This window comes from Sciurus vulgaris, assembly GCF_902686455.1.
Source record: "Sciurus vulgaris genome assembly, chromosome: 5".
NCBI lineage: Eukaryota > Metazoa > Chordata > Mammalia > Rodentia > Sciuridae > Sciurus > Sciurus vulgaris.
The window spans coordinates 55,335,063-55,349,011 of record NC_136465.1 but is presented as its reverse complement, the minus strand read 5'-3'; the positions used below and the strand labels follow the sequence as shown (position 1 = coordinate 55,349,011).

General features: G+C 38.4%; 2 protein-coding genes across 7 annotated transcripts in view; one reads left to right on the top strand and one right to left on the bottom strand.

Moving 5' to 3' along the window:
• Positions 1–4,522, top strand: part of DDHD2 (DDHD domain containing 2) — a 29,130-nt gene extending 24,608 nt beyond the window's left edge. For all 3 annotated transcript variants that reach the window (XM_079140645.1, XM_079140644.1, XM_079140643.1), the window contains 2 exons: positions 1,441–1,546; positions 2,022–4,522. In XM_079140645.1, coding sequence (XP_078996771.1) covers positions 1,441–1,522 — 82 coding nt within the window. In that variant the 3' untranslated portion in view covers positions 1,523–1,546; positions 2,022–4,522. The remainder of the gene's footprint in view (positions 1–1,440; positions 1,547–2,021) is intronic.
• A 397-nt stretch (positions 4,523–4,919) lies between these two features.
• Positions 4,920–13,814, bottom strand: PLPP5 (phospholipid phosphatase 5). Of its 4 annotated transcripts, none has more exons than XM_079140658.1 (7): positions 10,230–13,814; positions 9,955–10,063; positions 9,409–9,499; positions 8,944–9,007; positions 8,347–8,471; positions 7,435–7,605; positions 4,920–6,200 (listed from the first exon to the last, which is right to left on the bottom strand). In XM_079140658.1, exons 1-7 carry the CDS (start codon positions 10,295–10,297, stop codon positions 6,037–6,039), a joined length of 792 nt encoding a protein of 263 aa, XP_078996784.1. In that variant the 5' UTR covers positions 10,298–13,814; the 3' UTR covers positions 4,920–6,036. The 4 variants fall into 4 exon arrangements, with proteins under 4 accessions (XP_078996784.1, XP_078996787.1, XP_078996786.1 ...); XM_079140661.1 differs by having other exon boundaries at positions 9,995–10,063; positions 10,230–10,285; XM_079140659.1 differs by having other exon boundaries at positions 6,062–6,200; positions 8,321–8,471.
• Positions 13,815–13,949: the final 135 nt, after the last annotated feature.

The following is a 13,949-nucleotide window of genomic DNA, read 5'->3' as shown; positions in this document are numbered from 1 at the left end:
TCAAAGGAATACATGATTCAAAAAATGAAGCACAGATAGAGAGGAAATGTTTGACCCTTATATCCTTAATGCAATTGTTCATGAAGTTTATCCCTTTTTGTTTGTTTTCTTTTGTGATACTGGAGATTTTAGTCAAGGCCTCATGCATGTTAGGCAAGTGCTTTATCACTGAGTATATCCCTACATCCCCAGCCGCTTTAAAATGTTCTTTTCTCTTTTGGTATTGAGTGGGGATTTAACCCAGGGGCGTTTTACAACACTGAGCTACATCCCCAGACCATTTTTTTTGTTTATTTGTTTAGTTTTTTTTTTTTTTTTGAGACAGGCTCTTGATAAGATACTTGGTACCTTGCCAAGTTGCTCAGGCTGGTCTCAAACTTGTGATCCTTTTGCCTCAGCCTCCTGAGTAGCTGGGATTACAGATGTGCACCACCACATCTGGCTTTGAATGCTATGATTTTAAATCAGATTTCTTTACTAACTGGATATAAGTAATTGCTTATGCTAGTGTACACTCAATATCTGGAAAAATGCATGAGAAAATAACATTGGAAACTGGTGGTTGAGAAGTAAGTAGGACTGTGACTTCATTATTTTGTACCTTTTCTATCTTTTGAGCGTTTTTTTTTTTTTTTTTTTTTTTTTTTTGGGTGCTGGGATCGAACCCAGGGCCTTGTGTTTATAAGGCAAGCACTCTACTGACTGAGCTATCTCCCCAGCCCGTCTTTTGAATTTTGAACCATGATTGTATTATCTTTTCAAAACAGTGAGTAAAGTTTTAAAATTGAATATTTGCTAATAAATTCCACTATTATATATGATTATAATGCACCAATAAAAAAAATACTGCTCTAATTTTTTTTTAAAGTAAGGGAGACAAGCCAGGCTCTGTGGGACATACCTGTAGTACCAGTGACTCAGGAGATTGAGGTAGAAGGATCACAAGTTCGATGCTAGCCTCAGCAACTTTGCGAGAAGTTCAGCAACTTAGCAAGTCCCTGCCTTAAAATTAAAAAATAAAAAGGACTGAAGGGTGTAGCTCAGAGGTTTTCAATCTCCAATACCAAGAAAAAAAAAAATGAAGATGACAAGCTGGATGACTCTTCAGTGTGGTCTCAAGAGTGAACTTTGTGGAAAGGAATAGTTCTTGGTCATTTAATAGCTCTATGTGTGTTCTGTTGTCTGGGGCTTGAGCCCTGAGCTTTGTGCTGGTTAGGCTTTTTGACTGAGCAATTAGCTTTTTGTATGTCCAAACACAATACTAGATCATCTTCCAAACCACTGCCAATTATGTCACTTCTGAGTCTCATTTTTTTTTTTTTGCAATAGTGAAAAATGAACTTAAAAGATGGTCATGTGGATTAAATGAAATAATATATGTAAAGCATGTAGCACAATCTTTATATCTTTTCTCAACATAAATTTTTTTTCTGTTTGCAGGGAATCTGAAGATACAGTATTGCTGGTCCTTAAAGAGATCTACCAAACCCAGGGTATCTTCCTTGATCAGCCCTTACAGTAAAAATGACCCATCTGACTGCTTAATGTAAGTTTTTTAATGTTATGTATGCAACATAGTGCTTGCATATTAACATGTTATAAGGAAGAGCCTCAAGCTCTTTATAAATATCTTTCTTTTGCCTGTCCCCAAGATCTAGGCTATTACTTGTGTTTAGAGGAACTCGAGGTAAAATTCATGGAGAAAATGCATACTTAGTTCACTTAGAAGTGGACCTCTACATAGTCCACCTAGAAGAGGATTAATGTGTATCACTTTTGCTTGGGATTTTGACCAATGAGATCTGTTGTCTTTTATCACTTAAACTCAGAATCTTACTAGTTCTAATCATCTAAGTGTCAACATGGCAGCAGTTATTTTTATTATAGATAGCCCATCATGAAATTTAAAATAGCATTTTAGATGTGAAACTAGAAAGCCTATTTATTATACTTTGGCATCCTCTGTGATTGCCTTCCAGTTGTGACTGCATGATGACCTCTTCTCCCACTCTCTTCCCTAGACGGACATTGAGGGAACCTTCCCCAGAAAACCTGTTTGTTGCTGCAATTTTCTTCTCAGCTGCATCATTTCCTGCATGTTGCCTGCCACTTACCATTGGGGTCTTTGGAAGATAATCTTCCTATTTGGAAGTCAGTGGAAAAGCAAAGGGAAGACCCTGTTACTTTTTACCGTGGGCTTCATATAAACACTTGCCATTCTTTCTCTGTGGCTCAAGATTGTTTGCATCATTTACTTCTTTGATATTTTATAGGTGACACACTTGATTGCTTATTACTTGAGATGGTCCGTGGTCTATGTGGGGTTTGCCAGATATTTTTCTAGGGAATTATTGCTGTCTTTAGAAAATATTCCAGTGTAGAAGTAGATTCTTGAGATATAGAGGGCATTCTGGGAATCCTATATCTCTTCGTGCTCTCGGCACCTGAAGACTAAGGTGGGTGTGGTGATGTGTTTTTTTTTTTTGCCAGCATTCCCTTCCTATGTGTACTGTATGAAGGCAGATTGGAATGTAGTTTAGTAAGAGTATTGTTTATTAACTGATAGGTGAATTTATTGCTAGGAATCTCTAATGCTATCTGTTATTTTTACAACCATTTGAGCTGCTGTAAGTCTGAGGTGGACAATTGAGTTCATACTAGGTACATCTTTATTTTTTTATTTTAATTTCTTGTGATACTAGGGATTGAACTTGGGGCCTTGCACATGCTAGGCAAAAGATCTGCCACTGAGATACATCCCCAGCCCTAGGTATATCTTTATAAAGCAAAGGTGTTATGTATTATAGACTTGCCCTTTTATACTGAGGAAGTCTTGATGAGGTTTGTTTAGTCACTTCATGAAACCTTCTATTCTTTATATATTTCTTTCCTATTCTTATACTGAGGGTAAAGTTATAAAAGCTGACAAACCTGAAATTACATAGCCTTTTCAGGCTGCTTAGGTTATAAATAATATCCTTAGTGGTGCCTTCATGGTGAAACAGAATTTAAAGTCACCTGCCTCTTATACTTGGTTCAAAGTGATATTGTGATGTCCTTTTAAAAAAACATTTTGTAAACATCATTGCCTTTTTAAGTACTCTAATCCAGTATGCTTATTTCAAAGGCTCTTGGTTAGGGGCAGTGGCAAATACCTATATCTCAGGAGGCTGAGGCAAGAGGATTGCAAGTTTGAGGCCAGCCTTAGTAACTTTAGTGAGGCCCTAAGCAACTTAGCAAGACCTGTCTCAAAATAAAAACTAAAAAGGACTGGGGATGTAGCTGAGCAGTTAAAAGCCCCTGGTTTCTCTCCTTGGTGCCAAAACATAAAAAATAAGATTCTTGGCACAGGCAGTGTTAGTTGAGCACATAGATTTGACTGGGGGAAATACATATTCTGAAAGAAAAACCTAAGCCAGTAGGTTTTGAGGAGCAGCCACTGTGGTTATTATCAGTTGAGTCTGGAACATACAAAGTGAGATTTATGTGGAAGAACATAGGTGACTGTAGACTAATTTTTTTTGTAAGCATCTACTCACTGCATTTCTGTAAGGTATTTTCTTCAACATTGGTCATCATTTGCCATTCTTTGCATTTCTTTTTTGATAGTCCTCTATGTTTCCTTTCAGGTTTTCATAGGCCCTTATTTATTAAGTGACAGAGGCAGGCAAACCATATTTTGATTTTTTTTTTCTTGTAAATATATCATGATATCCAAAGCACTAGCATTGAATATTCACTGAAACCACCCCTAAGACAGCAATGGTCTTTATCCTTTTCTAAACAGAAAAGGAAAAAAGTTAATACTGTCACTATGGAGGTATAGAGGCAAAGGTCAGATAGAAGTCAAACCTGGCTTTTGTCATCAGCTTATGGATTAATACTGAATAAGCTACAAAGAAGTTTCAGATACATGGAATACTTTTATTTTCTTTACCACATAAACTGAGTAAGGGTTAATGAGTATTAATTAGCATTCATTATTTATTAAAAGTAGGCTTTTGTCAAGTTGCTATCTTCAAATATTTACTATTCACATTAGCAGAATACGTACTCTTTTTAAGAGTAAACCAAAGGAAAACCAAGAGTAAGTCCCTGTAACCAAAGATGGACAGGACAACCCTGGAAAACTAGATAAACCACTATACTAAGAAATGCTTTTTTCCTAGTGTTGAGAGGTAGGTAACCATAAAAAGACCGTTTTATCTCATCCATATACCTGTGGCATTATGGCTGTATTACACAAGGTAATAAGCTTGATTGAAATCCTTTAGTCATATATTATTACCACTGCTTCATTTGTATCATGTGCAATCTCTTGACCAAGCCTATTTTTAATGTCTAGTAAAACATTTTGTACATATTTCTAGCTGCAGAATTAGTATTGCTTCTCTCAGAGATTATTTGCATGGAAAGAATAGCACTGATTAGCTTTCTAATATTTTGCACTTTTGAAATGTTTGTTTTTTTATGTGATTAAAACTTTTAAGTAAATAATTAAATAAAACTGTATTGACCAGTTGTTTACTTTTACCTGGCTTCATCTATCATAGAGAAAATCAATACATTAACTGTTTTCTCTTCCCCTACATTATTATGAAAATAAGTTAAAAAAATAAACATTTGGGGCAAAGAACTGATATTTATTTAAGTTCTTTTCCCTTGACTAGTGTTTTCATTGTCATAGGCAGATATAGTTCAGAATTTAAAGGTGGCAATTATAAGGTAAATACAGAAATGACTCTTTCATATGTTTAAATATCAGCTAGTACTATACATAATAGTAGATAAATGTCAGATGAGGAATCCAATGTTTACATCATGTTCCAATTCCTGAATGGTACACACAAACAACAACAAAACACACATTCATCATTTTATTTGAATATTAGTAAAGTGCATTGAAAATGTGTTATAAAAATATACATAAGTAAAAATCATATTTAAAATATAATCACAAGAAAACAACAGCTAGCTGTAGTACTTGAACATCAGTTCCGATGATGTACTATAATTGTTTCTTGTATCTTCTTGTGAAGAAAAGACAGAAAATGATTCATTTGTTCTCTCAATAATGATACCTGTAACTTTTCTTTCCTACCTTAGTTGGCAGAGTTGAATTTGGGCAAGAAGCTCATAAGCACAGTTATAACGAGAAATGAGGTAGAAAAAAATCATCTGTTGTTAGTGCAGAAACCATACTCCTGACCATTTTCTTCTTTTTTGCTATGTTTTCTTAGTAATTCAACAGATTGTATATGCCCAGTGTTCAAAATGGACAGTAACACCAGATGCCTGGACTTGGATAAGATATGTATAAGAATGGTAAATTAGCTAAGATTGGATATTTTCCTATTTAATGGAATTGTCACTAAAGGAAGTGTAGAATTAAAGTAATTTGATCATGCCTTTGATTTTAGGATTTTGATTTATGAGAAACAATTTTTTTCTTTTGTACTGGGGAATGAACCCAGGGGTGCTTAACCACTGAGCCATATCCTCAGCCCCTTTTTTATATTTTATTTGGAAACAGGGTCTCACTGGGTTGCTTAGGGCCTCGCTAAGTTGCTAAGACTGGCTTTGTACTTGCCATCCTCCTGCTTCAACCTCCTGAGGTGTGTGCCACCTCACCTGGTTCACAAATTTGTTTTGATCATTGACTGGCTTCTAGGATAAAGTAGGGGTGTGTAAATCTTTGTGAAAAGACCCTTCAAAGAGTAGCATTTAAATTAAATATTAAAACACTAAATCTTGAGATACCAATCTGATGGACCATATTCATAAATCATTGGAGAACTATTGAAGGATCCCTTTATCAGAACGGGTTGCATGTGGTGGTGGAAAAGAACTTTGACTCCTCATGGTAGATCCACATCAAGTGGGGCAAAAGTTCATAATCACATGGAGGCTGAATACAGTGTGGCTTATGTCATCACTTGGACCTTGGAAGAGGTAAAAAGGCCAGAAATTCTTGTTTTGTGCTCGGTCCAGTTAGGAGGATTGATTCACCTATTCTGCACTGAATTTAGATCTGACTTAAATATCCAAACAGTAAGAATCACCAGACTTCTTCTGAAGAGCAGGAAGTGCATGTCTGTCAGGAAATGGCTTATGGCATTCTTCATCAGTCAGAGGAGGATAATACTGTCTATAGCACACATAGGCAAATGTTATTCCAATCATGGATCCAACTAGTACATCTAAAAAAAGAGGAAATTAGGTCTTTTCTTAATCATAATAGACTTTTAAATCTCATTAGACACTGGACAGAATAGAGGACTTGGCCTTCCAAGTTACTCTTGTAGGGCACCCCACCACTCCAAAAAATCTCATTTTCACTGTTAAGGTTTCTTTAGGCTTTCTTAATTTTATCATATAAGATTATCATAGTCAGATTGTTCTTTAAGCACATCAGAACATAACATTATTTGATCTTGTGCAGAGTGGACTAAATTATAATTTTTTTAATTCAGAAGAATAACAAAGATTCATGCATTGCTTGCTATGCATTGACCTTTACCATTTCTAAAGTCCTAGAGGAAGGAGTAAACTATTTAGGAGTTGCCTCTCTGCTCATTCTTTAAAACATGGCTCCTGAGGAGAGAGCAGTACTGGGGGGTTTGTGACTTTTCTTTAAAGATATGCTGTCATTTGGAATGTTGCTAGCATTCATCCTAAATTTCTTTGGTTTAATTACAGTTTTACATTTCTCAAAATTTTTTTCCCTGAACAAATTATAATGAGCTTGATTTTTAAGGGAATAAATTGAGCTTTGAGATTTAAAAAAAAAATTTTTTTTTCTTTTAAGATGGGGGTCTTGCTCTGTTGCCCAGTCTGGCAACTCCTGGGCTCAGATGATCCTTCTGTTTCAGCTTCCTGAGTAGCTGGGACTACACATGTATACCACCATGCCTCCTTTTAAAAACTTCTTATAGGTACAATTTAATTGGAACTTACATGCTTCAAATAATGGAAAAATTAGGACATTCTTTTTTGGTCATCTCTTTTTAAAAGGTTAACTTTTCTAGCGGGGGCGGGTGGTGGGTACCAGGGATTGAACTCGGGGGCACTTGACCACTGAGCCACATCCCCAGCCCTATTTGTGTATTTTATGTAGAGACAGGGTCTCACTGAGTTGCTTAGCTCCTCACTTTTGCTGAGGCTGGCTTTGAACTCGCAGTCCTCCTGCCTCAGTCACCTGAGCTGCTGAGATTATAGGCATGAATCACTGTGCCCGGTTAAAAGATTAACTTTTGACTTTCATATAACTATAAATGCATACTCTTAACACAGAACCCAGACCACCCACACTGGTTCATTTGTTCATTCATGCAACATATTTAGTGAGCAAGTGAGCATCCTTTGTGTTAGTTGCTAGGGATAAAAATAAATGAAACATGGAAGCTTCCATGGTATGCATGAATATGTGCTTACCTTGCCAGTGATGTTTGTAGTCACAGGTGCGGGACAGTGCAATTACAGTTGCAAAAAGTAAAGGTGACAGAAAGGCACAGAACCTCCAAGATTTCCCACGGCCTTGTGCTGTGAAGCAGTGTAACTTCCCTGCCAGGTAGAAGGAAGCAAAGGCCAGACCAGCAAATGCAACTAGGACAGAAAAAAAACCTATAAGTAGTTGTATGTCTTTTGTAGTGCTAGAGATTGAATCCAGGGCTTCACACATGCTAAAGCACTCTACCACTGGCTACACTCCCAACCCTAGTGTACGTTTTTATCTCACCATTCATTTCCAAATATGCCAGGGAGCACAAGTATATTTTATCCCTTTTTGTATATTTCTGGTGTAGACCACTGATTATGAGGAAAGAAAAGGGAAAATGAAGGACTTTATTTTGTTCCCAAGTTAATATTTTACCTGAGAATAGTTTTTAGAATAGTTTTATGATTTTAGGCAAGTTACCTAATCTCTCTATGCTTTAGTTTCCTCAGCTATAAATGGGAATCTTTAAAAAAATAATACCCACTTTAGTGGGATATATTGAGCTATAAATGAGGTAAAAAATTAAAATGCTGCAGAGCACATGACATATAGTAACTCTTTAGTAAAGGTTGGTTAATTTTTGCAACAAGTACAAGATTATAGGATGTAGGCAATTAATACAATAATAACAAAACATGCAAATCTCATGCCAGTAAACTACCCCTCTGTCCTCTAATATTTACTGACATACAAGGCTCAGGCTTGTGAAATCATAGAGTTATTAAAGAAGGGGGGAATTCTAATTTCTAGGTATAAGAACAACTGTAGTCAGATGTTCCCATCCCTGTAAGCTTCCTAGGTTAAATGCATTGGTAAGCATACAGGTTGAATCCATATGAAATTCATACAGGAAGAATGTCCACTAGGGAAACTCTTGCGGCCTTCATTCACCACATCCTTATCCCCTGTGCACATCAGGTCAGAATGGGCTAGCCCATCAGGGAAGCAGCGGTAAAAGAAATCTGGGCGTGGCCTGGAAGAAATAAGCATGATTTGAACATTTACACTTCCAGAAAGTACTTTTCAGTTGTATCAGACATCAATATTCCTTTTAATTGCTGGCTATATAATGTCCTAGGCAAAATAATGTAACTAGATTAGGATAATTTACTACACTACGAAAAACCTAGTTCCATGGCTGAAAAAGAAAAGTGATTTTGCATGTGATTACATTTTAGGACAAAGAGAAACTGGCTGCAACTTCAGAGGTGCACTATGGCCAAGGACTGCTGATTGTTAGTGGGAAATGCTGTTAAGCCATAAGAGTCCACTTGTCACCAGTGGGACTGAGGTGGGGGATTGGAAGGAAGTGCTGAATAAGAAAGATCAGACTGATGATAAAGGAGAAAAGGATGATAAAGATGTGTTATGGAGTGCTATTCCTGGTCTTTCCTGATGGGGTTAGTGTTGGGGCAGGCACTGGGGTGCTAAGCCTTATCACTTACCTCCCCACTATCAGTTTTATTGTATTCGTCAAGACACCGGTCAGAGCTAGAGCAAGACTGGCAGCTGGAAAGAAAAGAAACTGCTAGTGATATCTGCCTAGGAAGAATGGCATACCTACTGCCTCATGAAGACAGCAGCTCATGCACGTTTTGAGATAGACTCCAAGGAGACCTGAGTGCAAAAGTAACTATGGCCTTCAAGGACCATCTTTCGTAGTAAAGGGAAAACTTTCGTACCTGACCAGAGACATTTCTGAGGTACAAATAAGCCAATGCATAAAGCACACCTGTGTTACTTAAGTTATTTCTGTCTCGTGGGGTTATGTGGGGTAAAGGGAGATATAACTGCTTTAGGAATGTGGAACTCTGGTTTCTGCACAGGGTTCCAATGGCTGAACCTCACCACTGAGAAGCATCTCATTCCTAGCACCAGGAAGACCACCATCAGAAAGAGTTAACTCTTACCCAGGCAGGCTTGTTTGCTGTCTGCTGTATCTGCCTTCTTAAGAAATTTGGTCAGGAAGATCACAGATAGTGGAGAGAGGAATGCAATGACCTGAAGCAGAATATGTCAAAAATAAAACAGCAAAACCCCACATTAGTTGTTAAAGTGACCCCCTCAGAGAGGGACGGACATAACACAGCAGAACTTTCATAGCAAAACTAACAATTCCTTTTATGTAAGCAGAGGGCTCTTAGGGTCCTTTGTTCTTCTTGGGGTAACTGTGAGCTGGTAGTTCCACCGGTAAATAACACCCACCATTGTTCTAAAGGACCAGTTACAGCGTGCTGGGGAACAGGGCTCACAAGAGAACCCATCTGCAGCCAAAACAGACTTACATCTTGCTCTCTAAATCTGAATCTTAAACATCAGGAAGGAAATGCTTGAGCACATCAACCAAGGGAGCAATAAGTTCCCCACAAAGATAATTTTGGGGCCAGAATGACCACATTTTGCTTCCTAGCATCAAGCTTAGTATTGCGGCAGGCAAAGGATAGTTCTCCACGCACAAACATCGGCTTGGTAGGGAAATACTCCGCTTCCACATACGGATTCCGGTAAAGCCACATCTCCTCTGGCTGGATATGCCTCTGGAAGGGAGGGAGAAGCTCAGTCACCCTGAGGAGGAAACAAAAGCGCAGACGCTTCTGGGCATGCTGCTTTCTCTCGGAGGACCCAGTCGTTTGGCTGGGGGATGAGGGGAGCTGCCGCCTCCAGGGCGGCAGTTTCTCCCGCTGCCTGTAAACAGATACCACGCCCAGGGGTCCGACCCGCAAGTCCTTACAGGAAGGCTGCGAACAGCAGGGCTCGCACGCCCACTTCGGCTCCAAAGGCCGCCGCTGGCTTCCCCATCCGGTCCTCGCGCCCCGGCGTTCGCCGCGCTGACGTGGCGGCTCCTGCGTGGAGACGCGGCGCCCGGGAAGAGGTTGCCCGCGACCCGCCAGTCGTTCAGCGCCGGCTGGTGGGCACCGCGGGAATGGCAGGAGGCCGTGGCCTGCACTCTCCTCTCCCCAGCCATCAGATCGTGGCTTCCAGGAAGGAGGCGGGGCAGCTTTGAGGACAATCACCTAGCTAGCACAGCAACGTAAGCTCAGCAGTGAGCTAGTTACCCCAGTGCCCAGTCAAGCAGGTCACCTTTGGGTCTCGCACCAGTGGGATGAAGATTGATGAGCATCTCCCTTCGTGGCTTTCACAGACCAGCTAGTTCCTAGATGGTCTTTTACCACACCAAAGCGAGAAGCAACATTCTCCACGGAGCTTTCCTCTGTGAAAACAAAACTCACTTTTAAAGATCCAGTTTCTGAGCAGCATTGCAGCATTTTGAGGGAAGAAAAACTGGATACCGTTGGATGTTTTGTGTCTTTAAGCACCACCCCAAGACACATACAGTCACACAATGCTGGCTCCTGTCCAGCGACTTGTAGCAAAAAATTACAGGCAAAGAACAAGTCCACATATTTAATTTGGAACATACAGGACAATTTATTGAAGTCAATCTCAAGCAAAATCTCAAATCAATCAGAGGAATGTCATTAAAAACCTTTCCAAATGAATCCTCACAGAAGCAGAAAACACATTTGAATTCCAAAGTATTTTGTAAAATAAAAAAGAACATCTCAGTAAATGTACAAAAATTATGTGTTCCTACCAGCATACACATGAATAAGAAGCTTAAATATTACAGGCAATTCTAAGTACACTAGCCAACAATAAACTATATACAGGTTAACCAAGCTTTGCACGTTTCACACTTTGCAATAAAACATAGGCCAATCAACAAAATTCTCAAAATATTATATATCTTTAAAGTCTATGTGGCAACATCAAGTCATTATACAGTAATGCCCTAGTGGAACACCCCCAGGGAAAGTTAACACTAATCCCTTAGTGTCAAGAGCTTCTAGCCAAGTCACAGAAACTCAGAAAAGATTGACTTAAGTGAATATTGATTCTTTGTTATTAAAGACTGAAGTCTCAAGTGACTAGGTAAAATAACATTTCACAGAATCTACAAAGTTTATTACAGATAAACAAAGTACAGAAATAATCTACAAAGGTCATTATCATAAAGAACACGAAACAAAAACGGAATCTGTAGGTATCTGTTGTGCAAATGGGTACAAATGAATTTCTCATATCAATTCCAAATATGAACACATCCTTGTATATAAAAATGATCCAATTAGCCAGTTATAATCATTTAGCATCTTGGTTATTTAGTGAGAACGTGATCCTAAACACAGGGTATGTAACAGAACAAATGAGAAAATATAAATGGCAATAAAGTCAAACTTTATCCAGTCCACTTCTAAACTGACAAGAATATCTTATAAATACTTCATACAGGCAATCTGATGGATACTTGAGAGCCATCTGCACACAACAAGAGTCTTCTGACCAGTAGGGAAGGGGAGCAGTGGAAGCTAAGGGTACTTTCTCATCCACTGGCAAATGTAGTAATGTCACATAGGAAAACTAAGTACTGGATAATGGCTTTGGCAGCTATTTTCTCTTTTTACTTACATGTTAATGACTTTTAGAGCCTACTGGAGGATAGGTAATTCTTTTACTCTTCCCCTTTCATATGTATGTGTCACAAGTCCCCAAATTTGTCACTTTTGCTATGGACTGACAAAAAGCCCACAAAAAATGGATATGGTTTTTGAAACACAAGGGTTACACACAGCATTTTAAGGAGTGTAACATAAGTGCATCCCCCATGCTCCCACAGGCATATGGTAAAAGAAAAAAAAAGAGGTGTTTGGGGATAGGGATAACAAAATAAAGAACATACATAGGAAATATTTGTAAAAAATGTGCTGGTATCTCATGCAGGGAGGAGTCTCTTCCTCAAAGGTACACAATAAATCGGAGTTATCTTCTGTGGACATGCTCTCCCATTTGCAGAATTTTGTCTTTAATCCAAGTTAAAAGAGGATAAGAGACTAGGCTATTTATTTTCAAAACAGTATACAAAACAAAGTTTTCTACTTCATAAATTTAAAAAAAATTAAAATAAGGAGAATCTGAAGAGTTTCAAGTACTTAAAACCTGAATTCAATGAAGCAGAGGTTTCAAAGTTAAAGTGACTACATTGTACCTGTGGTAAACATTATCATTTCCCTCCCTTACCCTAATATAACCCCTTCCCCCCACTCCATCCCAGACAAAAGTTGGTAAGATTTCAGTATATACAAATTCCCAACTTTTCAATATTTGTTAATTCATTGTAACATTATCTACTTACATCTGTTCCCTAGTCCATCTAAAAATGGAACAAAGTTCTATTTTTTGTTTGTTTTCAAATAACTAGAGACCAAATTTAGATGACCCTAGGCTGAAGGAAATTGTTTCATTTGATCACTGCAGCAACTTGGACAAGTTGAGGGGAGGGTGGCTAGTTACATCAGCCTTGTAATTCAAGTTTACTCTGTACTGCCCAGCAATAAAGCAACTTTCCAATGTCATTGTACCCCATATAGAAGTACATCACATATAAGCTTTCCAAGTTGTAAGAACTCCAGAGCAATTTGTTTTTTTAATCCTGTTTGGATTACATGTGACATGTGGCAGGTAGCACCTTGACTTTACGGTGAATGCTAAAAGAACTTTGATTTAAAAATGAAATAAAAGACAAGCAACAGGTCTTAGGCAGTCCAAAAATTACATTCTGAATAGATAGCATCTCTGATTCCAAACTGCAGGTCTGGTTTGACCTTGTTTGGAACACATCATGCAAGAAACTACTCAAAAACTATTTCATAAACTGGGAAAGTTGCCCAACAGCCTGACCCACCTGAAAGTACATGATTAGCTACTTAATATCTCAGTTCTACATTATTTACAGGCATGTTGCCAAATCCTATATGACAACAGCAGAAAAGACCAGATGCAGTCCTCCCACCTGTCTCCCATTATCTTTTTAGTTTTCAGGTATATTCCTGATTTGAACACAAAGAAATCTCCAAGCTTCCATGATCCTAAAACCCAAGCACACTCTTTAGCTTAAATCAGAATTTTTTGAGAAATAAAGAAGTAGAAACTTGTTAAAACAAAAATGAAAATAAGCCCTACTTCACTCTGATTGCCAGCCCTGATCTGACATTACAGAAGTGAATCACTGGCTCCAGCTGCTTCAGCACACCAGGAATGAAGGGCCATCTTTCCCTCCTGCCAGCCACACAAAGCTCTTCTAATTCCTCATAACCACTGTGGTTCAGTCCCTGTCTCTACTGCATTGCCTGTGAAGATTTCCCACAATTTCATCTTTAGCTCTTACTGATTCAATTCCTGAAGCTTTATGCTGATGATCAAAAGCCTTATGGTTCACTTCTTTTTTTAAAAAAATATTTTTTTAGTTGTAGATAGACACAATACCTTTATTTTATTTATTTACTTTTATGTGGTGCTGAGGATCTAACCCAGTGCCTCACATGTGCTAGTTGAGTGCTCTACCACTGAGCCACAACCCCAGCCCCTTAGGTTTACTTTTTCCTCTGAAGAA